Raw genomic sequence first — 27,075 nt, forward strand, 5'->3', positions numbered from 1 at the left:
ATCATGTGTACACAACAGTGTGATGTGTGCATGTGTAAAAATTAGAAAAATAGTAGTCATCATATCAGCTACCGTTTGAGGAGCACTTACTATGAGTTTCCTCTTTTTATGTTATATCATGTAATTCGGGTATCCATACGGAGTAGCTAACCTCAGCCCCATTTCACAGATGAGCACACCACTGGCGCGCACAGCATTTGGTTACCTGCCCGGCATACACTGCCACTAGATGTTGGAGCTGACCCATCTGACTTCAGTAGGCGACACTGTTCTAGTGGTGTTTTTAAAATCCCACAAGAGTCCCATTTTAAGCTGATCCACTCCACTTTTTAGGTGTGACTGATGACCTTGATTTCACCTTCTGAGTCCCAGCTCCAAGACCAGTCTTGCAGTTAAATTGAGGGAAGTAGGGTATGGGAGCTGTGAGAGTTGCGGGGAGGACAGGTGGAAGAGAATAGGTGGAAACCAGGGGAGGGAAAGAAGGAACAAATAAAGAGCGAAGCGGTGAGCCGGGCGTCGAGACGCTCCAGGAGCGCTGGCCGCTGGCCGGCAAAGGGCACCAGAAGAGCAGAGCAGGAAAAACCGGGCCAGGTGGCCGCCGCACCTGTGCACGTGACCCGCGCGGGCGCCGGGGCGGAGGCGCGCTCACCTGGGCCCACGTGACGGGGCGGGGCCCCGCCTGGCCGAGGACAGCGCTGCCACGCCCCCCTCCCGGGCGGCGCTCCCGGAGCCCGCGGACCCGAGCAGCGGCGGCGGCGGCAGCGGCGGAGGGAGCCCGGGAGGCGGAGGCAGGCGGAGGCGGGCGGAGGGAGGTGGCGGCGGCGCGCGGAGACGCAGTAGCGACAGCGGCAGCATGTCGGCCGGCGGAGCGCCCGTCCCGCCGCCCCCGAACCCCGCCGTGTCCTTCCCGGCGCCACGGGTCACCCTGCCCGCCGGCCCCGCCATCCTGCGGACCTACTCGGGCGCCTTCGTCTGCCTGGAGATTGTAAGTGGGGCAGCCTGGGCGAGGGTCGCGCTCCGGGTGGCGAGAACTAGCAGCGGCATCCCGACCCCAGGCTGCGTCCTTCTGCGCGGCCCCCAGCTCCCGTCCCCCCGGCGTGGCCTTCTCCTGCGCCCCTCCCGGGGTCCTCCCGATGCCCAGCGCAGCCCGCACCCGGGCGACGGCGCCACAGCCCTGGCCCTCTCGCCTGGCACCTGTTACACTGGCACCTGCTCCTCCGCTGGCGACAGAAATGGTCCCGGGAGAGCGAGCAGGAGGCCCCGCGGGGCCGAGGATTGGGGACTTTGAGAGGAGAAGGCTCTTTGGAGTTGGGGTACTGTCAGAGACCCCCGGCGGTTTGGCCGGGGGCCGCGCTGGGCTGGAGCGGGTGCCGGCGCTCTCGGCCTCGCCTGATGCTACCTGCCATTTTGTTGGGTGCTGCAAGGTGGAGCCAACGACCGGGTGACCAGGAGGCCGCCAGGATGTGCAAAGAGGGGGCAGGAGGTACCAGGAAGAGGAGGAGGAGGGCTAGAAGACGTGGGCTTTTTTTTTTTTTTTTTTTTTCCCTTTTGCCATTATGAGCGCCCTTTGGATTGGGGAGAGAAGCAGGGCTCAGGAGGCAGGACAGGGAACAGGTGAAGCCCATACGGTGCCCTGGGCGGTGTCTAATCAAGTGGGCTGAGAATGGTAGGGTGAAAGTACAAACGTGGCTGTCAAGCTCCTCGCCACCTGCGTGTGCGCCTTCTCCCTTCCGAGTCTACCTTTGCAACTCCAAACCCTCTCAGCGCACTTTGTTGGGCCGAGGTGACCGTCGGGTCACCCGGCCTGTCGTGCAGGCTTCTTGGGCTGCAGACGTGAACTTTTAAAAAGGCACTTTAATGGAGTTGGGAGGCTTTGAAGCTCGCTGGGGAAAATGTGCAAATATAAATTGGGCAACCTGAGGTTGCATCATGCCCTGAGAATGGCAAATACAGAGTGAAACGTTTGCCAGTCGGTGACTTTCCTGCAGGCTGGCTTTGCTCGGTTTGGGGTTTTCATATCGTCCTCCTCACCCACACCTTTGAGTTTGCATAACCTGGATTTGGGTCGCTTCGGTTTCACTTTTGTGCTTGTGGGGCTGGAACGCCTTGTGAGCATTGGTTTTCCGCCCTATTATGCTAAGGCACCCCAAGTTAAGTTGAGCTCAGATTTGAATCTGAAAAAGGAGACAAGTGAGTTACAGGCTATGACATCAGTAATCGGATCGTGACTGAGAGGCTAGGAGAAACTGGTTTGAGTCTGATCCCAGTTCGGAAGCATCTGAATGCTTGGGCTGAGGTGCGGGCATCCAGGTGAGAAGAGCGGGGAGAGGGTGGCCTTGGGTGGGCAGCCCCACTGTGGGGAGGGAGACAGCCTGAGACCAGTGAAGCCTGGGAAGAAAGATTTTATAGGTTCTGGGCTACCTTAGTTCCGTGTTCCTCAGACTCCAGTTGTTTGCCTACCTCTGTTAGAAGTTTTTGCCTGCCATATTCACCTGTTCTAGAATTTACAGATTGTGCACTTTAAATGCATTCGCTTTCTGAGCTTCAGTACCTTACCTTAGCCTCATCCTAAGCAATAAAAACATGAATTCTCAAATTTGATATGCTGGTCATATTTTTCTAATATTTATTCAAATAGATACTTATATGTTTACATATATATGTACATATGTAAAAAATGTGACATACATATATGTATATATATGCAAAGAAGGCCTAGCCATGTGCTATCAAATCAAATGCCATCTCAAGAGCCACCGGTGATCATGTGACACTTTTGGAAACTCCACCTAATTCTGAGAAAAAAAGCGGAAAGTGGTTTATTCTATTTCCTCCCTCCCACCCCCATATCTCTTTATTTATCTAGCCCATTGGTTAGTTCTCAACTCCTGCTATACTTAATTGCTTGGGCAGATTTTTAAAATACTGTGGCTAGGCCAGACTAATTAAATCAGACTCTCTGGGGGAGCATCCGAGTCCATTAGGTTTTTTAAAAAGCTCCCCGGAGGTTCTAATGTACGGTCATGTCTGGGAACCACCAAGGGAGGCCTTTTCGGGGCTCTGTGGACAAGACAGCTCTCTTGCAAATGTGAATCCTCTCCCTCTGCTAGAACTTCTGCCACTCCCCATCCCAGGGGAAACCCCAGGCTCACAGAAGTATCCAATCCCTTCCTCTCGTCTCTTCATTTCCTCTGGCTTCTTAGCCCCAGAACACTTCTAGGATCCTTATCTAGATAGAACAGCATCACTTCTGAAAGCCATTTCCGTTTAATTTTCACTTTTTTTGGCCAAATATCTCGATAGGTTTCAATCATAGGCCTCCATTACCTTTTACTTGATATCAACCTCCTTCCTTCCCAACCCAACCTGCAAAAAATAAAAGGCCCAGAATATTCCAGTGAAACTGGTGACCTTAGAGAAACAAGAGACCACATGAGAGCCACACTATAGCTCCTTCTTGGCCCTCATCCTGCTGTGCCACTTAGAGCTATTGGATCATGTGCTTTAAGAGAGCAGAGGTGGAGGCCACCTTGGTCCCCTCTCTCTACCTAGAACATCCACACGGAGGAGATGCGCAGATATAAGCAAAGTAGACACTTTTGAAGCACTTTGGTCCCGGATTTCTTAATATCCCTCTAATTTTCTGATCCCTTGAAATTGTTCAGTCTCCCATGGCTCCTCTTCAGAAATTTCTCTCTGTAAATTAAACGTGAGAATTCACCAGAAGCAGTTCTAAGCTCTGGGTGATGTCCTTTCTGGGGACCCCTTTGTTTTAGCCTCTGCCAGTGTTTCTGAATATGCCCAAACTCCTTAATTTTGACTTTCTATCGAATCCATTTGTCCTTGCAATTTCTTTATGTCCCATTGCTGTCTAAAACTGAACACCTGAAAACTGCATCTGACAAAGATGCTGGGCTATCTATAGTTGACTAAGCTAATGAAACCATGATCTTGGAATTCACTTCTCGCACTAACCAATAACTTTGCTCAATAATTTAATTTCAATTTGCCTTGTTGTACCACATTCACAATCTCTCAAGTGTCCGGCATTTGTTGGGGAGATAATTCAAAAGATACAGATATTGCCAGCCTCCAAACACCAGGTAAAGTAGTTTATAGCACTGGCTTTATAGGTGGAGATATTGCAACTTCACATGCATGGTGTGGTTTTCTTGAGACAGGTATGTTGTACTGCTAGACACCTAAGTTTTCTACCTCTGGGTTTTTGCACTCAGCTATACTTACCAATATGTGCTTGCTATGAAGAGCTTAATACTAAGTTAGTTTTGCAAAGTGAAACCTTTTAGTTTAAGATGGAAAACGTTGCCTTCAAAAGTTATCATTTTCAAAATCTAATGTTTTGATTCAGTGTTTCCTGAATTAATGTTTTGTAAATCATTCATCAGGTGTTTATTGAATACCTGTTGTGCGCCAGACACTATTCTGGGAACAAAGATATTTAAACTCCGCCTCACTTGAAAGAGCTTATAACCTAGTTGAGAGGATATGCCCCCAAAATAACTACCATTCAGGGAATAACGACACAACAATGGAAAGTGAACTATAGCTAAAGCACTTTCCAGGCAGGTGTATTATAAGAAAATGACATTGGAACATCTGTGCTATTGGGCTAAACAAGCTATTTCTGGTCCTTGTCCTCAATGAGTATTATGCACAAGAAGGTTGGAAGTAACAGTATTAAACATGGAAAAGAATAAAGGTCATTATTGAATTCAGTGTGTTTCACAGTTTCAGTATTTAGGAAACTGTCTACATCCCCCATGATATTCCTGAACATTTCTCTTTATGGGAGATGGTCTAGGACTCTTATTCACAGGCTTCTAACTGCAGTGTTTTGGATGCGACAATCATTTTCATCTTTTCAATAAATAATTAATAACCTGCTATGCATCAGGCCTTATCTTATGCCCTGGAAATAGGATAATTAACATAACTCCTGCCCTTAAAAGGAAGTCCTATACAGTAAAGTATAAATCCAAGAAAGAATTACAGTGCTGCATTTGAAGTGATAAAATTGGTTTATGGGCTTCCCTGGTGGCGCAGTGGTTGAGAGTCCACCTGCCAATACAGGGGACGCGGGTTCGTGCCCCGGTCCGGGAAGATCCCACATGCCGCGGAGCGGCTGGGCCTGTGAGCCATGGCCACTGAGCCTGCGCGTCTGGAGCCTGTGCTCCGCAACGGGGGAGGCCACAGCAGTGAGAGGCCCGTGTACCGCAAAAAAATAATAATAAAAAATTGGTTTATGAAAAGTACTATTGAAAAACAGGGTGGAGTACATCTGGCCACTGGGAAGGCCAGGACAGGCAGCTTTAATGGGATGGTGACATTTGAATTTAGCCTGAAATGATGAGTAGAGGTTCATTAGACAAAAGTGGGAAAGAGAATTCCAGGTAGAAACAAGGGCATGTGCAAACCCCAGAGACAAGAAAGACCATGGCATGAAGTTCTGGCAATGGTTGGTGTTTTTCTGTGTGTGTTTTTCTACATGACTTATGGGAAGGTGGCAGGTGGAGGAAAAAGATCAGGTAGGGTTCAAGGTGTGGTTTGCTGAGAAACGATAGGCCAAGGCATAGCATTTGTTTTTGTCTGTGATGGGGAGCTGCTGAAGGACAGGGATAACTTGATCAGACTTGCAGAAATCTTTGAGTAATGAAGTTTGCTTATGAAGCAGAGAGATTGAAGGCAGGAAGATCAGCCAAAGGGCTTATTGCAGTGCTTTGGATGAGGGGTGTTGAGAACTAGAAGCAGGACAAAGAAAAGAAGCAGAGAAGAGGCACAGAGGTGATATTTAGAAGGTCAACCACATGTGTAAAGTTTTGACATGGCCTGAAATGATCGTAGACCAAACTTAAGTATAAGATGTAACACAGAGGACTTACGCCAGAAAAACAAAATGTTAATGAAAGGATGATGGGGAAGGAGGGGCTGTGCAGCAGGCATGTGCAGTCATGCAGATAATTCTGTGGAAGGGATTTCAGGTTATTTTCAACCTGCAGCTTTGACTGTAGATGGACTAACACGTAAGTGTTCAGCTGCATAGAGTTCTCACTTCTCACCCAGAAAATAGATTTCGGTTGCAAAGGGACATTGTGTGTCTGCAGTGGTGAAGAGGGGCCATCTGTGGGTATGTTTTCCCTGCTTCAAAGGGGTTTTAATTCTATAGGTAAAATTTTTTTACTTTGCGTCTGGGTTAAAAATCTCCATCCATGTGAAAAAAAGTCTTTAAAACTTCATAAGGAAAAAAGTGCCCCTGCCAAAGATTATTTTCAGCAATCATTTTCCCTGGCTGGCAGTTCCGTAAGAAATAGAAAGAACTGAAACATGGAAAACTTCAAACCAAGTTGTTGAAAACCTTGACCTTGAGCTCCAAAGCAGAAGGTTAAGGAGAGGAGATTTGTCTTGTGGCGCCTGATAGAAATGTCGTACCTGGTGGTAGGAGCCATGGATGTGGCATATCTGCATTGATATAGCTGAATAGGAAAGACTGTGTAATGACATGGGACAGGAACCAGGCAGGTGTAGCCAATACCATGCACGTCCAGTACTTAACAAATGCTGTGTGATTGTTCTGTAGGACAAACTGAACAGTGTGAAAATATTCTAGAGAAACTGACTGGAGCCGGGAAGAGCAGCTTTGGAGTATGCCCTCTTAAATCTTGCTCAACTTTTTTTTTTCTTCTAGCATTTTATTTTATTTTTTAACTTTTTATTGAAATATAGTTGATTTGCAGTGTTGTGTTAGTTTCACATGTACAGCAGAGTTCATTCATTTACAGCAGATTCAATTATACATATATATGTATATATATATGTATTCTTTTTTTTACATTCTCTTCCATTATACGTTATTACATGATACTGAGTATAGTTCCCTCTGCTATACAGTAGGTCCTTGCTGGCTCTATTTTATTTTATTTATTTATTTATTTTTTTGCTGTACGCGGGCCTCTCACTGTTGTGGCCTCTCCCGTTGCGGAGCGCAGGCTCCAGACGCGCAGGCTCAGCGGCCACGGCTCACGGGCCCAGCCGCTCCGCGGCATGTGGGATCCTCCCGGACTGGGGCACAAACCCGTGTCCCCTGCATCGGCAGGCGGACTCTCAACCACTGCGCCACCCGGGAAGCCCAGGTTCTCTGTTTTATATACAGTGTGTGTATATTTTAATCCCAAACTCCTAATTTATCCCTCTGCCCTTTCCCCTTTGGTAAACATAAGTTTATATTCTATTTCTGTGAGTCTATTTCTGTTTTGTAAATAAGTTCATTTGTATCATTTTTAGATTAGACGTATAAGCTGTATCATATAATATTTGTCTTTGTCTGGCTTACCTCACTTAGTATGATAATCTCTGGGTCCATCCATGTTGCTGCAGATGGCATTATTTCATTCTTTTTTATGGCTGAGTAATATCCCATGTGTGTATATACTACATCTTCTTTATCCATTCATCTGTCAGTGGACACAGGTGGCTTCCATGTCTTAGCTATTGTAAATAGTGCTGGTATGAACATCGGGGTGCATATATCTTTTCAAATTATGCATTATGTATTATGTATCTTTTCTCTGGATATATGCCCAGGAGTGGGATTGCTGGATTTTTTGTAGCTCTATTTATTTTTTTAAAGAACCTCCATATTGTTCTCCATAGTGGTTATACCAATTTACATTCCCACCAACAGTGAGGTGGGTTCCTTTTTCTCCACACCCTCTTCAGCATTTATTATTGCCCAACTTTTAAAATGTCATGCCTCCTCTCCAGGAGTTTAAAGTTTGACCTGAATTTCCTGTGTCCTATTTTATATGAAAAGGGCCATGCCCTTTCGTAGTCGCCATAGATGACATTCCTAACTTTTGTATAATAGCTTTCAGAAGAAGTAAGGTAAAAAGAAAGAAAAGAGGCAATGACTTGTACAGTCCTTGTTGATACTGAAGCATGGGCACGCATGAACATTTTTAACCTAGGTGATAACTAGTTACCTATAAACATGAAAAGAGGATTTTAAAAATCAAGGGAAATTATAAATAAGAATAAAAGAGGGCCAGAGTGTACTTCTCCCTTATAATATGGGCTTTCCATTTTAAGATTAATATCAGCTTGGTAGCCATGGAAGCATCAAGAGATGGCATCCAGCCAGAGAAGTCTCTCTGGAAGACATAGTACTGGAGTTTAGTTATCCAGCGAAAATTCTGATGGCAGCATGCTGAGCAGAAGCATGGACCAGTGTAATAGACGCTTTGTGTGCAGAGGATGAGGGACAGAGGCTGCAGTGCAGAGACAGGGTGGCAGGGAAAGGAGCATTGCAGGGGAGAGGGTGAGCTCGGAGAGGCAGGCAGGAGTATTCACCAGTGCTGTAACCACTGGACTGCAGTCACATCATGAGTGACTTTACACTTTTATGGGCTGCCTTGTAAACACATCTGTCAGCTCTTGTATCTGTTGACTGAAGTATGTTCCCACTTAAAAACGTTCTTTGGAATACAAGTTGTGTGTAAAATGGAGTTATAGGTAATCTATTCACTAGAAGATAAATACTCTGAGCATGTTTGACACCCTTTAATCCTATTGTTTCATTTGTAGCACCCATTGAAACAGGAGGGGTTATCAAGAAGATAAGGTATTCTGAACTTTTGGAGGGCCACAAACCCCTTTGTGATTCTGATGAATATTGTAGACTGTGGCCTCAGAAAAATGTCTATGCACTTATCTACCCAATTTGATATGATTTTGGAGAATCAACCCTGCCCCAAGCCAATCCATGGCAAAAGCATAGAAACCCTGCTCTAGAATAAACACGAAACTTTGATGGGGACGAACTAACATAATGTTAAGAGCGTAAGCTCTGGTAGCCAGTTGCCGGGTTCAAATCCCAGGTCTAACATTTATTAACTGTATAACTTAGAGCAATTTATTAATGGCTCTCTACCTTGATTAACTTCTCTATAAAATGGTAATAATAATAGTACTTAGCCCTCAGTGTTTAATCTCTCAGTGTTAATCTCAGAGGATTAAATTGGTACAAATAAAACCCTTAGAATAGTGCTTGAATACAAGACCTAGATAAATGCTAGCTCGTATTTCTGTTACCCTCACCAGCTTCGACCTCTTACTCAGATTAACTGTAAGCCAGGTTGGGAGACATTTTTTCCTCTAGTCTTTCTGATTTGTTCGTCCTCACTGATTTAAAGTGATGAAAAGCCCAATATGTAAGCAGTAGGAGAATTGGAAAGAGAGGGTCATTATGTTATACACAGAAAGTTCTAAGTATTGAAATGTTTCTCCTTAGGGCAGTCTAACCAGTCCTTTATACCTTCAGCTTCACTTACCTTTCCCTGGTTTCATTCCAAACACTGACTGAAAATAGGTCAGAGTAGGAATTGGCCTGTTTACTTAGTGAATAATAAGAGTATACTAAGATGAAGGTGTCCAAGTGGTTTGAAAATTATTAGCCAAGATGTCGGAGGGCATGTTTTAAAAGCACGCTATTAGGAAATAAGTGACATTTGAAAAGAAAAAGGGTGTTTGCAAAAGGAATCCTTTGGGGACATAGGAAGACCATCCAAATAGGACTCAATCTGAGAAGTCTGTAATCCACGCAGCCAGAATTGCTGCTTGCTCAAGACCATGGTTTCCCATGGGGTTACATACTTTTGCCAGTCCACAGTTTCTAGTGAAAACATGTTTTAGCTCCAGCTCTGAGGGTTCAGTTCGGTGTGATATGTGGATGAATAATACTTCCATGGCTTTCTTATGGGAAGGCTTCAGCCAAGGTACACCCTTCCGCCCTGCAGGAGCCAAACTGAAGGGATGAGCGTACGCTACAGTAAGCCACAAAGGAGACCCATGGGTTTTGGAATGGGTAGCAACTTAATCACGGCAACTCGGGATATATTTGAGCACTTGAGGTGTGTGCCATGTTCACCTAAATTTGAGCTCAGGAGGTGAGGGGTCACAGGGGAAGACTGATATCTACTTGAAGACGTGTTTCCCTTTACATTACCTGGAAGTCGGGTTGTCTTTTTGTCAGAGCTTGAGATTCAAAGTCATGAGCCCTGACTTGGTTCCTTACAGAAATTTCAAAAGGTGGTGCATTTGGGAGTTTTGTGTGTAATTATCAGACTTTTTAGGACACCAGAGAGTGGTGGAAGGCCGTGATAGACAAGGGGTCAGAATGTGGATTCAGTTCACCGTGGCTGAACAGGAATTCCAGCCTTCTTCAGGGTGTGTGCACTCTGCAGTTGCTACGAAACGTTATCAACTATTCTCCCTCAGATTTTAACCATTTTTGTGCTCTGCGTTTCACTTCTAAAAACAGGCTACCTCCAGAGCCACCTCCACTGAACAGGGATGCTGATAATTAACATGAGTGGTCAACACTCTGAGCTTCGTAATGTGCAGAATTAGGTGAAGGGAATATACTAAGCATTGGTAATGTTATTAAAAGCTCAGTTTTTAAAGTTGGAGCTAGATTGGGAAGCTCAGGAGAAAAGGTAGCTCTTGGCCAAAAGAAAAGGTAGCTTATCGTGAAGTAAGGAGAAATAACTGTGTCAAGGCCCTAGGGACCCATTCACCAATGTGACAGTCTTGCAACGAGGAAGGCGGCTCTTCAGCGTGGGATTATTTCTCTTCTCTGGGCCATCCTCCATGTTCCAAAGCTCCTGTGGTAAGGACGACTTAATCTGTATTTCACGGCATCTCTGATCTAGGGATGTAGTGTGTGTGTGTGTGTATTTGGGGCGGGGGAGGCATCCATACACCTTCCTGCATACCCTGCCCCCTTTCCAGCCACACACACACCACACATGGGGAGGCAAGTCTGTTCTCTTTTCATTTACACACTTAGTTCCCTTTCCAAGCCTTTGAGGTTTGGGAAGGGCTGTCGTTTTGAGTCCGACAAGAAGAGTTCATCTCTACTGTTTCACATTAGCATCCGCTGTCACAGCCCTCGTCTCCCTTGAAAGCCTGCTTCAAAAAAATAAATAAATGTTCATGAAGAACCTAGGGGTAAGACGGGAATAAAGACCACAGACCTACTAGAGAATGGACTTGAGGATATGGGGAGGGGGAAGGGTAAGCTGGGACAAAGTGAGAGAGTGGCATGGATATATATACACTACCAAACGTAAGGTAGATAGCTAGTGGGAAACAGCCGCATAGCACAGGGAGATCAGCTCGGTGCTTTGTGACCACCTAGAGGGGTGGGATAGGGAGGGTGGGAGGGAGACGCAAGAGGGAGGAGATATGGGGATATATGTATACGTATAGCTGATTCACTTTGCTATACAGCAGAAACTAACACACCATTGTAAAGCAATTATACTCCAATAAAGATGTTAAAAAAACAAAACAAAACCTGCCTCCCCTGCCTACCGTCTAGATTCCTCCCGTTCTGTTTCTTCTTCCCTCTCGCAGCCTCTCGGAGCACACAGTGTTGAGCCCTTTTTATAGCACTCGCCACAATCTGCTCCTGAATCAGATTTGATGGTGTCTATTTCTCCCTTATTAGAGCTCCTGGAGATAGAACCTTGCCTTTTTTTTTTTTTCTCAGTGTCCTTCTACAGTGCCTGGCAGCAGATTTGAGGCTGACCAGTTTGGGGTCCAGTCCAGGTTTATTACATGTTATGTTTAATTCCAAGGGATCATATAGCCTCTTCTTCAGAGGTGTGAAATTATCATAATCTCGATGTCATATAATTATGCTTATCTATCTGAGTCTGCCTGTCCCTAATAAACTGTGGCCAATTGTTCTTTATTATTCTTTATACTGGCACCTAGAGTTTCAATAAATGATTCTTGAATTAATAGATATATAATAGGGCTTCCCTGGTGGCGCAGTGGTTGAGAGTCCGCCTGTCAATGCAGGGGACGCGGGTTCGTGTCCCGGTCCGGGAGGATCCCACGTGCCGCGGAGCGGCTGGGCCCGTGAGCCATGGCCGCTGGGCCTGCACGTCCGGAGGCTGTGCTCCGCAATGGGAGAGGCCACAGCAGTGAGAGGCCCGCGTACCGCAAAAAAAAAAAAAAAAATATATATATATAATAATGATGTATATTTCTTAAACAGTATTTAAGGTAGCTTATTTGTGATGGGAGAGTAAGAAAAGTCTACCAAGAAGAGGCTGAGAAAAAAAGAAAAAATGGAAGATCTTATCACCTTCAAATATTTATTAAACAGTATGAAAGAGTATAGAATCTTTGACCAGGGACACTGTTTCTTTCATAGCTACTAATAAGGTTGTGGTTACATTTTTTTTAATATGCATTATTACCCATGACTTAGATTTCCTTCCTAAAACTTTCTGGGTTGATTGTTCATATTTGATTTAGAATAAGGACTTGAGATATACCACCACTATTATCAATTTATTAGATTGGTGCTTCTGTTATCATTGCTCAAGTGATAATTTATTAGGCTTTCCAAAATGTTTTTCAAAGTACTAATGAATTGTATGGGCCTTTTTTAAAGAAACAAATTAGTACTTGTATTTTTAACTTTTAGTGACTTACACAGTTTGGATATTATCTAGCAAGAGTCACATGATTATTGGTTTGTAATATTTGGTGCTCCAGCTGTTCTCACATGGGAACTAGGAGTTTGTTCACTCAGCAAATACCTGAGCGCCTTCCATATGCCAGGCGTACCTGCTTCTATGATATTGCCTATATTGTGTGGGAGGCTGGGGGCCGGGGGGAATTGATTCCCATTTGCCTGTCGGTGTCTCCAGGCAGGTGTACCATAACCTAGGTTTTTGTGTTGCCAAATGTAGCACAGTGCCTGACTGAGAGTTAGGAAAGAATTATTATGTAGATTAATAAATGACATGGGATGCAAGCCATTAGAAGGCAGCATGCTACCAAGAAGATCTAATAGTACAGTTGGACTGAAAGCCAGGGGCATCAATTACAGTGTTTCCCATCAACGTAACAAATCCATAGTAGGGAGCTTGCCCAGAGGGCAGGGGGGGTGGGCTGAGCCTGGGGCGGAGCTCAGGAAGGACCTTTAGGTTGATGTGCACTTCAGGAAGAGCTGTGCATGGGAGTTTCTCAGATACACATGGGGAGGGAATGACGTTCTGGGCCAGCATCTGTCAGGCCGCTCAGATGTGAAAGAGCTTTGTCTCCGGACTGTTAATTTCTTTTTCTATAATGTGAGATGTGAGGGGTTTAGTGGCAAGAGACAAGTATGCAAAAGGCAGGTTTGCTCATAAAGGTCCTGGAATGCCATGCAGAGGGTGTGTAGCCTTTATCTCTCTAGTGGTAGTATGGACGAGGCTGTTGCTGTCAGGTTCGTAAAACTGCCTGTCTTCACCCCTAACCACTTCTCCTCCTGTGTCTTCTCACTCACTCCCAGCTGTCCCAGCCAGAAATCTGGGTATTTTCCTTATCTGTTCTTTTGCTGTCATGTCCCACATCTGATCAGCCACCAACCACCCTCACATCTACTTCACAGTTTTTCTCTGAGCCACTCACTTCTGTCTGTCCTCAGCTCCTTGAGTCTACTTTACACTCTGTTATCGTGACAGTCTCCGCTGTGGTCCCTCAGTCCTTCGCCTGTTCCCCTCCAACCCATTGTCACACTCCAGCCAGAGAGAAACTCCTAAATACAAACCTGATCATGCTCATTCCTGCTCAGGGTGATCTGAGGCTTCCCATTGCCCTTGGGTGAAGTTCCTCTCCTTGACCTGACATTCAGGACCCCCCACAGCAGCGTGTCCAGCTCACACCTCTGGCCATTCTGCACATGGTGCCCGCTGCTCCTGTCACCCTGAGCTCTGCCCTTCAGCTCTGCCAGGCTGTTTCTCAGCTTCCCCAAACCATCTTAAGACTCACCCCCCTGCCCTGGAACAGCCTTCTCTGCCCTCTGCTACTCTCCCTGGCCCTGTCCTTTGGGTTGTTGCTTCTAGGGAGTGTTTCCTGACTTTTCACATCTGGATTTAGAGCCCTCATTGTGTGGACTTTGCCCAGTGTTTGCCCAGTTGTGACTTGTGTGAAGCAGCATCTTAGTGACTTGCTTAATTTTCTCTTTTCTGTAAGAGACTGTGAATTATGTGATGGTCGAGACCATTGTTTACCGTTTTATTCCTAGGACCTGGCACAATGCTCGACAGGAGGTATTTATTGAATATTAGATCTGTGAATATCTCAAGTATCTATTCTCATGCCCATCTTCCCATGCCCATTCTCATGCCCATCTTCCATGATGGAAGATTTTATTATTTACTGTCGGGTACAATAGCTGCTATTCTATATGTAGGCAATAACCTCACCTGTACAAATAGGTCATGATAAGGGCTGAAACATGGCCAAGTGACAAGTTAGGAAGTTATGGCTGATCTTTGTTAATAGCCTCTCTGAGAAATGGTGAGAGCAGAAGCCAGTGGACAGTGGTTTGAAGAGTTAACAGCAAGGAGAGGAGATGGAGGCCCAGCAAAGATGAATTTGTAAAAATGGTGTACTGAAAAGGGAAACCCCCAGAGAGGGCAGTAGTTAGAGAGGCAGCAGGATCAACAGAAAATACTTTCATTTATTTATTTTTTTAATTTTTATTTTATATTAGAGCATAGTTGATTAACAATGTTGTGTTAGTTTCAGGTGTACAGCAAAGTGATTCAGTTATACGTATACACGTATCTATTCTTTTTCAAGTTCTTTTAAAGGAAAATACCTTTAGATGGTGAAAGAATACTGAGTTTGGTCATAGGCTGAGGATGAGAGTCCGACAGGAAGGCAGGTGCAGAAATAGGCGTGGAGTCAGATCAGGTCCCAGAGTAGAAGTGCTGGCCTGCACCTGAGAGAAGAAAGCTCTCCAGTAGAGATAGAGACAAGTCGCTGGCGGGGTTGCAGGAACACGTGCAGGAGTCTTGGGGGGGGAGCAAAGGCAGTGGTAAGCCTGATGCAAGCATGTTCAGTTGTATGGCCCAAACCTGTTCCCGTGTTTCGTTTTCCCTTTAGGTGTTTGGGGGACTCGTGTGGATCCTGGTCGCCTCCTCCAATGTTCCTCTACCTCTGCTGCAAGGATGGGTCATGTTCGTGTCTGTGACGGCTTTCGTCTGTTCCCTCCTCTTCCTGGGCGTGTTCCTCTCTGGCGTGGTGACTCAGATTAATGCCAACTGGAACTTCCTGGTAAGGGATATTTAAGTCTCTTTCAGGAAAATGTGAGAAACTTATAAATATCTCATTCTGTCCTGAAATGCTGATGCCCTGTTCTATCTGTTGCCTCTAGTGGGAGAGAAAAGGTCAGAGCACCGAGGCTGCTGTGCTGCCATGTGGCCGGCCTTGCTGGACAGCAGGGTCCCAGCTTGTTCAGTTCCTGTGGTGACAGAGCTGAGCCATCTCTCTGTTATTCCTTTATGAGTTAGATGACCTTTCCGCAAAGACTGTTTTATTTCATACGACAAATGAATCACATTGCAGTTATTGAACTATTGAACAGATGCCTTTGGGAGATGGATGCTGTGCCATATATCTTAAGATTTTCCATTGATTCCTGCTTCAGATATTAAATACATATATTCTTTTCAGAAAACAAGTAGCTCTATATTTTACTCTCCAAATACTTAGAAAAGGAAAGGGGATATTTTGTATTTATTTTCAATGCCTGTCCTAGACTAGCAAGAATTGATACGTTTTAAGAAATGAATTTCCGATCGACACCATTTTAAAAATTATGACACCATTAAATTGGGTCAACTTACTTTCCCTTTTTCTCATATAATATAGGGAGCCTCTTTCATGTTTGTGGTTATTCATTCTCTGGGACTGTCTCAAAATGGTCCCCAGTGGAGCATGAATTCCAATGCATGGTGGACACTGCTTTAATGAAGTTCATGAAGAACCACCATTAGGTTTCCTTCACACTTTGGTGGTTAGGAGCTTAAATCAGACCTTTAGTCGGGCTTTACATATGTTCCTTTCCGGTGTGGTAGTATTTTATTCAGCAGCAAGGAAAATATTTGTTCTTGTCTTATTTATAGACCATAAAGAGAACCATCACCCAAATGTTATCAGCAGTGAAGTCTAAGCACATGTGGCTGTCTATTCAATCAGCCCGGGGCAGATGGCACGGGTTAGTGTAAAGCTAAGGAGGAAGAGTGTAGTGTGGTGGTTATAGTAATGCACAGGCTTTGAGATTTGTCTGGTTTGCTTACTAACCATGTAGCCTTAGGCAAAATATTGAACCTCATTTCTTCCTCTGTAAAAAAAGTAATAATAATACCAACCTCACCAGATGCTGTCAAGGAATAATGGAATTCATGTAGTATAAAGTGCTCAGCTTTGTGTCTGATTTATAGTAAGTGATCAGTAATCATCATAAGTCCTTAAACACACTGAGGCTTGCAGTTTGAAACTTTGAAAGTCCTATTTCTTAGGTTGCTGATACAACGTATTTCTGCATTTTTGCCTTGATTTCTCATTAACGATGAGAAAATATTTCTAATAATTACTCAAGTGACGAAGATCAAAAATCCCTATTTAAGTGACAAATAGATGCTTAATCTCCTCTTCTAAATGCCTGGCTTTGCTAAAATAACGCATAATTGAATCAGTCAATCCCTAATGTTGGTGAGTGCCACCAGGCTCTTTTAATATCAGGCTTGAAGATGGTATTTGGCCAGTATGTACCAGTAGTATAGCCCTACTGGTACTTTGGTAATGGTTAATACATAGCCATTTCCCCAATCGACTGCCTCTTCCTAAGTGCTGTGCTCTCTCTCACCCTGGCCCTTTCTTTGAGACCTTCCTGGACCTCCTAATAGCCCAGCAACTAAAGAGTTAATATCTGGAAAAGTAGTGAGTCTCCAGGATCCTGCAGTGCTCAGCGTTCTGTCTAACTGGTTGATGCACACACCTTACCAATGTTTAAATATTTTTCCAGTATCACTCCTGGTTTTATTAGACATACGTCCATACCCTCTTCTTTCCTTTTGCTTACATTGAGTCTTATCTTCGGTATTGAGTATAAGCATTAATATTAGGTTTCCTAAACTTATTAGGTTTAATTAGGTTTTCTAAATTTGTATTTCTTTCCAATTTGTAGCATTGTATCTGATGTTCAGACAATAAAACGTGGTTTTTTTTTTTTAATTAAACCACTTTATGAAAGGGACAATTGAAACTGCCAATCTGTTCCATAGGTCACCTGCAAAGTTTATCTTACAGCTTTCTAGCTGGAGTAGTCCACTCTTACTGAGGGAAAAATGGGGACAGCAACACACAGGACACAGTACAGTGGTTGTTAGTACACAATCTTGTCATATGGTGGACATACTTTGTGATTTTCTACATACTTAGTCATTTTTGACCGCATGGCTGCTTTTGATAGATTTTAAAATTTATCTTGTATACTCTCAGCCAGGTACATTTTTGAGCCATGCATATCATGGAGTTGTCACCAGATGGTAACAATTTTTAATTGCTGCATTCTGGAATTGTTTGACATTAATTGCTCAAAAAAATTATTGCTTCCCACCCACCCCGTGATAACAGTTTAATGTCGCCTGTATGCCGTGCGTGAAGGAAGAATGCGTGTTGATAAAGAATTTATTTTCTAGAAGTATTCATTGTGAGCTATTACCTACAGTATGTATAGCTTCTAGTTTTTATTGATCATGAGATTAAATTAGTATTCATGGCTGATGTCCTTAGTATTTTTTCCCAAGCTTTCTAGTGTTGGTGCAAATGGTGAAATAAAAATATGATATGTAATAACATATATTAAGTGCTAAAAACTTGCCCCCTTCTAATTTGAGGAAAGCAGCAGATTTTAATTTTGAGGTGCTTTTTCTTCATTGTTTTTATATGGACTGGCAATAATATCATTTCACCTAACTTTATACAGATGTCATATTTATTTTTCCCTTTTTGGAAGATGGAGTGTTAAGGAAAGATATATGTTAGAGAAATAAAAGATGCCAAAAAAAAAAAGGCCTTGTACAATTAAACATGTTTCTTCCCTTTCTTCCCCCAAAGTGTAGCTGGCACACGTGACCATCTGCCTAGTGTGGAAATCACTTAATATTTTTTAAATGTCCTGAGCTATGTTTTCTGTCCCCACATTCATTTACCTATTTGACCTTACAGAAAATGATTGTCGTCCTCATTTTTACAAACAAGAAAACTACAGCTCAGAGTGGCTATTGTCCCTTTTTCATGCCGCCATTGTGTAAAACAGGATCCCCCTATATGCAGCGTGGCTTTTTTTTTTTTTTTAATAGTTAGTGAAAGTTTGACCTTGAGTTGAGAAGCAGAACATGGGCTGGAGATAAGAATGTGGGAAAGAGTTACCTGCTGCTGAAAATATTCAAGGCATGCTTGAGGCTGAGTTTACTTGAGGTGACGACAGGTGAGCTGCACTCTGGGGTGGAGTGTTGGGAAGATTGGCAGAAAAGCAAGAGCATGTGACGGAGACTCAGAAAGGGGATGGGATCCTCTGCTAACGGGGGAGGGCCAAGGGCTTCGGACAGGTGGTCCATAAAGGGTGGTCCCTGCCCTGCAGCACCAGCATCGCCTGGGAACTTGTTAAGAATGCAGATTCTCAGATTCCACCCAGACACATAGAGTCAGAAACTCTGGGGTTGGTGCCCAGTAGTCTGTGTTTTAACAAGCTCTTCAGGTGCTTCCGATACACACTAACCTTTGAGAACCTCTGGCTTAGAGCAAATAATCTGCATTGTCCAAAACAATGAGTGAAATTGTGAATGAGGAAGACCTTCGTGCACACATCCCACACATAGCAGGGATTAGAATAAGATGTCCAGGGTGGCCAAATATAAATGTGGGTGTAGCTCTCCAGTGGTGGGAGATATTTAATGAGCACCTAGTATATGCTTGATCCTAGGTTAAGACCTAGAAATACAATGGTGTACAAGACAGGCCTGGTAGTGGCTCTCAAAGAGTTTGTTGGAGTAGACAGTGGCAGTGAGGAAACGATTACACAACTGACAGAACAATTACAATTATGTTAATGGCCAAGAAGGGAATAAGAAGAGTGTACGTATCCTCTCTGGGCCACTGGGAGGCAGACTCTAAGATGGATTTAGAAGTATAAGAGATTTTTTTTTTTTGAAGGAAAGGGGAGGAGATAAGACCTTCAAAAGAGGGAGGCTGTAGGATAAAGCAGAGAAGTCTTCGAGAGTGATAAAGTCTTGGCCAAATTAGTGAGAAGCTCCAGAGCACAGCCTTCCCTTTAAGACTCTTGTGTTGGGGGAAAGTGGCCAGGCACCAGTATCTGCTCTGGGCCATCACTGGCTGAGGGCGGCCCAGGAAGAATGTGACCTTAGTTCACACACAGCAGCAGATCTCAAATCCACTGAAGCCAAAGCTGTCAGCTAACTATGCTCCTCACAGCAGAACTCAGGTTCTTTCTGGAAGGGACACATGTGCAGTGCGTGCTGTGGATGCAGCAGGACCTCTTCTTGTACCATGTGGTTCCACTTCTCCATACGTGTTTGGGGCCTCGCTCCTCCGGGGTTCCAGTATGCCTGTCTTCCTGAAGCAGAACTTAAAAGAGAGAGGCTAGAGGGACAAACTGCAGCCCCTCTGACTGGAGTTGGTCTCAGAGCCACAGCTCGTCTTGGTCACCTCCCCCCTCCACTGACCATTTTAAACTCCCCTTGTTCAGCACTCAGGTCTGCTGGTCTCCGAGGTTTACCTGGTGGTGTAATGCAAACCCTCCCTCGTGAGAGACTGTAAGCCCCCTGGTAACTTTATCCTTTCAGGCCAGTATTGCTGCAGTTCTCCATTTTAGTCGCAGTTGGGCAAGAGAGTTCTAACAGGGCCCCAAGTAGATCACCCGAGTTCCACGTAGACTCCTTCCTGCCCTCCTGTGTGTCAGCAACCCTACCTTCTCTTGTCAAGATGGTGACGCCTCCTCTTGCCTTTTGATCCCTGAGCACAAAGAATCCAATGTACACAGGCAGCAGCCATAGCTCATAGTGCAATGGGATGCTTGCTGTATCCTCTAGCAAGAGTACATGCCCTGGGGACCAGGACCTCTGATCTTGCAGAGCCCAGAGTTGTGGGGACAGCAGTCACAGTCTTTCATCAGGTCAATGGGAGTGATGACCGTAAGAGGAGAAACTCCTTCCCCCCTTGGTTCTCACTCTTCCAATGAGGACACAACACCATATTGAAAACTCTTTTTCACCATGTCTATCGCATCCCGAAAGATGGCCACACATCCTCACAGGGTAGTGCTTCCAGGTGTGCCTTCAGCCAGCCATCCTGTCGTGCTCTCAGGCCAGCGAGTTCTAGATGGTGCAGCATACAAGACAACTCATGGTCATGGGCCCATTCCCACTCCTCCTCTGCTGAGAAGTTGATCCCTTGGTCAGATGCTGTGTTGAGTAGATGCCTATAAATCAGGCATTCTGTAAGTCCCTGGATAGTCTTGGAGGCTGAGGTTCTGCAGGGAAGAAAAGCAAATCCATACTCAGAATGAGTGTCTGTTTTTTTTGAGAATGAACCATTATGTCTCCCAGGGAGGTAGGAACTGAGTTTCATCAATTTGGTACCAGGTGTGAATAGTGCCACATCAGGGTCTCAGAGTCAGTCTCTGTTGCTGGCAGTTTCAGCATTAAGAAAAGGCGGTAGCTGGGTCAGCTTTGGCAGGTGGGAGTCCGTGCTATTGGGCCTTGACATAGCCTCCTCCTCCCAGCCGTGACCACTCTGTTCTTGTACCCACAATGCCACTCACCGGGTAGCTAGTGGCAAAGGCTGGTTGCATCAGCTGGCCAGGTCATTTTCTCTACATGCCATCCCATGGTGGATACTTCTGGTGGGTGTGACCACGTAACAGAAAGGTCACACTTCACACTGTATGCTTAATCCCATATGTCCATCTTCCTGCTCCATACTTCCTTGTCTCTAAACTTGTAGCCTTTTATTCTCCACGGCCCTGACTACCCTGCCAGACCATTCACCACTGACCACAAGTCTCTGTATGTTCTTACCTTGGGCCGCTTTGCTTTCTTAACAAAGTGTATGACATGCTGCACCACTCATCGTTGCATCCATTCGGAAAATATCCCCTAACCTCTGTCTTTCAAAGCCAACCCTGAGTGTGGCTATAATGCACGTGTAATGCAGCTGCTGTACCTTTTCACCTTGCAACAGCATAGCGTGCCATCAGAAAAAGCACAGGTGTTTTCTTTCTCCTTCATCTGGACCTAAGGGCTCCCCTCCCCCATGTGGCCATAGGTGTGGGCTGAGGAAGGAGGGCGGTCCCATCCTGGTGGGTGACATGGGGGCCTGTGCTACCTGCTCACGCAGCAGACTTATGCCCTCTAGCCCAGCTCAGCTTGATCGCTGATGTGCCCTACCCATCTGAAGAAGCAGTGCTCTGACTTTATGAGTTGGTGGCTTTGATAGAACTCCATTCTTAATGAGCAGTTCCAGATACTTAGTCACTTGGTGTCTCAAGATCAAGTGTTTCTTCTCTCCGATGGCCCAGGAGGACACCGGGAGCTGCTTTTCCAAGACGTGTAATTCCCCAGTACAACTTACATGCCTGACTTTAGAACCCCAGGAGCCTATGTAGTGATATTGTCACCACCATTGCCATGAGTTCCTTACTACGTCTTTTCCTCCATCACTCTAGAGTGCATAGGACCCAAAGGCTAGTACGGATAGCTGGATAGTATGACCCAAGCCATACAGAGTTGGTCGCGTAAGAAGTTTATCGGACGGTAACACCTATGAAAGCTGAAGGGGGAGGAAACAGGACTGGGAAAAGGGAAAGCCTTCAGCACAACGCAGTTCTGATACTCCTGTATGATACTCCTGTAAAGGAGGAAGGAGGCAAAATTAAGCAGGAGTAGGAACATGGTATTATTGGGGGGGATGGTGTGGAGGGCTGGGGGACAAGCGCAAGTAATTGGTTGTGGGAAGCCTCTTTCCAGTCAGAGACGCTACCATGCGTAAAGAGTATCAACCCTGAGGTATAGAGTGATTTCTAGGGACCAAGATGAGACCAGAGTGGCTGATATTCAAAGAGGAAAGAGGGTGGCATCAGATGAGGCTGGTGAAGAAGGCATATCATACCAAGAGTCGCCGGCCATGTCACCAAACGTTTCCCGTTCCTTTTAAGATGAAAACTTCAAATGGAAACAACAAATGGTGATTGTAAGGTGTATACTAATAAATGGTAAGTACCTGCTGTAGGAACTGTTAACAAAAATACACAGCGGTGTGTTGATGGTATATTAACTCACCTAAGACGATGTGAATTTTAAGAGTTGTGTGTCACATCAATGCAGCGAGAGATAAATAACTTAATCACAACTGAGTTTTGTATGAAAATTTCCTCTGCTTTTTGTAGAAGTATATGTTTGTTTTGTTTTTTAGAATATCGGGAGATATGGTATTGAATTCAGTGATTTCATAGGCCCATGGTGTATGGGATGACAATCTAATGGATAAAAATAGTGATTGCTCAAAAATAAAATGCTTATAAAATGTGTATATAATTATATAACTATATAATATACAATAATAAAATATATTTATATAATAACTCTAACAAGATGTAATTAAATGCTATTTTACTTGAATTTTAAGGATAAGAATTCTATGGTACCTTAATCGAAACTGAAATTATATATTTTATTCTAAAATTCAGTGGATCTGAAGGTTTGCCACTGGGCCAATTACAACGTGTCAGTTGATTTTCACTGGGATTCTAACAGCTTGACATTGCCAAGGGAGCCAAAATAAATGGCAAATGCAGTTAAAGACTGTTTAAGTGTTCTAATTTTCCTGAACATAAACTTCATTTGAAATAAGGAACGGAAGAAAAATCTCTTCATTGTAGCTGTCTCCCTTTTCCACCCTCTTTCAGGATCTCGCTTACCATTTTACAGTGTTCGTCTTCTACTTTGGAGCCTTTTTGCTGGAAGCAGCTGCCACATCGCTGCACGATCTACATTGCAATCGAACCATGGCTTTGCAGCCACTCTTGAACGATCACCAGTATAAAATCAACGTGGCAGCCACAGTAAGTGTTTGATGAATACAGTTTACCAGCGCTTCCCCTCCCCTGTCAAGGTCTCCAAGAAAGCCCTTTGGTAACAATAGTTTTCTTTAATAATAACCATCAGCATTAGATATATAATAGCTGTTTATCTGTACAATAACCTTATGAGCCAAGTTGTTACCCCAGTGCTGTGGATGATGAAACGGAAGCACCAGGAGGCTGACATTCATGTAAGATCATACCTGTCAGTGGTAGTAGTTGACCTTGCACCACAAAGTCTACTTTGTGAATAGAATTAATTGTGCTTTCTACTTGATGTAACTTCAGACATGGTTAGGGAGATTTGTCCTTCCCTTTCTCTCTCTAAGTGAAGCTGCCCTAGTAAACCTCTACATGCTTCAAGTTCTACATTAATCCCCATTTCATCCATCCACTCCAGTAGAAGTAAATCTTTAGTTTCTGAGTTTTAATGACAGAAACTAAATGCATGAGCCATTCATTTGTGACATTCCATTGAGTTCCTCACTTTTCTTTTTATTTCAATATACCTTAGAGAGAGGAAAACTCCTTTTCTCTAGTAATAGGTATCAAAAGTGGTCATTCATGCAGGGGCCAGGCAGCCCAGTGTGGGTGAGTGAAATAAGCTGAGCTGACTCACAACAGGGGAACAACCTCGCTGATCAGATCATCGGATGAACAAAAGCATAAGCGAATTCCTAGTCAAAACAGAAACTCTCTCCTTTCGGGTGTATACTCAACATATAATTAAAAATGCACCAGGCTTTCTTTTTCTTTTTTTGATGGGGATCATTAGAGATAGAATTTATCAGAATTCCTGTGCTTATAAGGCACAAACAAGAGCAGTACTATAAACAGAACTGGGGGGAGCCACATGTATGCAGCCCCCCAGGATTCTGATATCAATGAGGATAACATAAATTCATAATCTGCCACTGCAAAGAAGACATGGAGGACAATTGTAACTACATGTGAGCAACTCAGAGTGTAGTTAAGATTTACACTTTGAGATTTATCATTTAAGAGTATCATTTCTGGGCTTCCCTGGTGGCGCAGTGGTTGAGAATCTGCCTGCTAATGCAGGGGACACGGGTTCGAGCCCTGGTCTGGGAAGATCCCACATGCCGTGGAGCAACTAGGCCCGTGAGCCACAACTACTGAGCCTGCGTGTCTGGAGCCTGTGCTCCGCAACAAGAGAGGCCGCGATAGTGAGAGGCCCGCGTACCACGATGAAGAGTGGCCCGCATTCGCCACAACTAGAGAAAGCCCTCGCGCAGAAACGAAGACCCAACAGGCCAAAAAAAAAAAAAAGTAACAAATGTTCAAGTACAATTGGTGTCTTGAAAAAAAAAAAAAAGAGTAGCATTGCTCAAGAAATTTTGAAATGTCCTGAAATTTTATAAATCGTGTATGAAATTTGATAGGGGGTTTCCCAAATTTGACAAACCTACACTGTTTGCATGTCATTACAAATATGGTATAAAACTGAAATAAACTTTTCTAAGTTATTGAAATAAAAATTTTGATCAACCACGGAAGAGGAAATACTAGATTTTCTCCAAGATTACAAAATCTCTCTAATGCCGTTGTCTTATGAAGAGCACACTGTCTTGTGAAAAGGATATCAAAGAAAGTGGGTTTCCAAAAATAAGATGTATCAGGCAGGTAATAAAACAAAAATATTGTTGTTTTAGATTTGGGAATATTTGTGACATTTGTCAGCTTTTCAGAATTCATGGTTGTTGTGGTTTCTTGTTCTAATTAAATATTCACATTTGTACTTTAAAATAAAGTGGTCATTCTCATTCAACAGAAAATGCCTAGATCAGAGATGTGTCAGAGAGACAACCAGCAGAAGAAGGGTGGGGAAAATAGCAGAATGGTAATTATGCTGTAAAAATGTTCTGTAGGTGGATCTGATATTCCTTCTCAGAGCTCTGGTTTCCTTGTAAAGGATTCCTGTACTACATATAATGTTTTAACATATTTAACTGCTTTAGTAGTTTTCTATGAATCATAAACCCCAGAAGGGTGAGGACAATACCTATTACTTGTTTATATGTACCAAATGTACTGATGTATGCATAGTTGGTGCTAAAGAAATCCTTGTTGAATACAAAGGACAGTGATTCAGAGCTAAATACAGACTTGAGGACTATCTCCCACACCAATCTGATGATTCATTTCTGTGGGTTTTCTCTCTTCAGCTCTAAGGTCACTTTCCATTGTCACAGAAATGATTTGCTACATCCTCAAGTCCTGATAGCTGCACTTTGCTTGGCTGTGAGATCACTGTGCAAATAGACATCTCATCGTGAAGTTTTGAATATATACCATGTTAGGGGTTTCACCACTGCTTAACAAGTGAGTCCAGTATGTGAAAAAAGGCTCAACCTAAGGCTGTCCACAAATGAGAAAATTATTAGAGGCTAGAATGTTTAAAAGAAAGGTTAATGGTGTGAGGGGATAAAATCATCAAGAAAAGAGAGGAATATAAACGATTTTCATTAGCGTTGAAGTATCTTTAAGTAGGCCGGTCAGTCTTCAGACAGTTGTTCCTTTGGACGAATGTTTTCTTAAAGTCAGAGTTATGAATCTGATGTGAATTGTTTCTTTTTTCTTAGATTTTTGCCTTTGTGACGACAGCTTGTTACGGTTGCAGTTTGGGTCTGGCTTTACGACGATGGCGACCGTAACACCCCTTACAAACTCCCTGCCTGTGTGTTAGTTTCATTTGTGTACTTTTTATGTCTCATCAATTTGGATACCATTTTGTCCAGATATAACAGCATCCCCAAAGTAATTTGTTTAGTATATGGAGAGAATCTAAGTATAAGTTTTGGTTCATTTCATGGATGGAATTTTAATTTTAGTATGATGTTAAACAGAGAAATAGCCTTTAGTTTTACAACTGTCTCTTTCTCTTTTTTTTTTCTTATTTTAAAGAAAATTTCCCTTTACATCCATAAAATACACAGATATCGTTCATGAAAAAAGGGGTATCTCTTGTGTTTAGTTACTGAGTCACCTGAACCTTAATTTTAATAGGTAACTAAAACTCCTGAAGAAAAACACATTTCAAATAAACTTCCCACTGAACTCTGTGTTTTAGTGTCGGAGATCGACACTCTTTAAAGGTCCAGATAGTAAATATTTTAGGCTTTGTGGGCCATTCAGTCTCTGTCACAACTACTCACCTCTGCTGTTACTACATGAAAGCAGCCATAGACAGTAAGTAAACGAGTAAGTGTAGCTGTGTTCCAATAAATTTTTATTTACAAAAACTGGCAGCAGGCTGTATTTGGCCTGTGGGCTGCAGGCTATCGTTTGCAGACCTCTGGTGTAAAACCTTGGTTATGGGTTCTGTATTTTATTGAACTGATCCTGAAAGGTATAAAGCGAGTTAGAGAAGCCACATAGTATTTAGTCTCATGCAGTAATTACATTGCCTTTAGGTCAGTGGTCAAATACTTACTCTTGAAGGGGCTATAGTTTCTCAAGCTAATTCAAGCAGAGTCTTGGGTACAGGAAAAAGTAATTTATGAAGTGAACCCTAGTTGTTTAATCCACCTAAGAGTTTCCTAACAACTGAGCAAACTGCTCATCTGGCATCCTTAAAATGAGGGCCCCAGAGACCACTAACCACTCCTGGAACTGGTATCTAGCTCCTGATGTCTTACTTTGGGTTTATTTATGCTTCCAATACAGCTGTTTACCCAGTGCGTGAATATACAAATATTTATGTGTGGATATATGTAAGGCTTTACCCGATAGAGATCTCCAAAGGGTGAACTTTTTACTTCTAATTCTTTTACATGACTCTGAGTTAAATTTGAAGAGAGTACGAAATATAACTTGAAGTTGTAGATCCTCACATGTTTAGAGAACAGTCCTGACATCTACTGAATATGAATAGCACAGAAAAGTATTTTAACCCGCCTGAGAGACCCTGGTCGTGGTAACATGCCAAAATGGCTTGAAGGGGAGAAGAAGTTAGAGTTGGGCCCCCAGCTCACACCACCCGCCCAAACAGGATACTTATCTCTTGCCTCAAGAGGGCTACCTCTGGG

General features: G+C 43.8%; 1 protein-coding gene across 1 annotated transcript; it reads left to right on the forward strand.

Annotated features, from left to right (window-relative positions):
- Nucleotides 1-823: 823 nt before the first annotated feature.
- Nucleotides 824-25,701, forward strand: MAL2 (mal, T cell differentiation protein 2; the record flags this gene model as incomplete). The annotated part of the gene is made up of 4 exons (XM_079722764.1): nt 824-985; nt 14,968-15,138; nt 22,853-23,008; nt 25,630-25,701. The coding sequence occupies exons 1-4, from the start codon at nt 854-856 to the stop codon at nt 25,699-25,701; spliced, it is 531 nt and encodes a 176-aa protein (XP_079578890.1). The 5' UTR covers nt 824-853.
- Between the last annotated feature and the right edge of the window lie 1,374 nt (nt 25,702-27,075).

The sequence above is a fragment of the Hyperoodon ampullatus genome (genome assembly GCF_949752795.1).
Source record: "Hyperoodon ampullatus genome assembly, chromosome: 17".
In the NCBI taxonomy this organism is placed as follows: Eukaryota; Metazoa; Chordata; class Mammalia; order Artiodactyla; family Ziphiidae; genus Hyperoodon; species Hyperoodon ampullatus.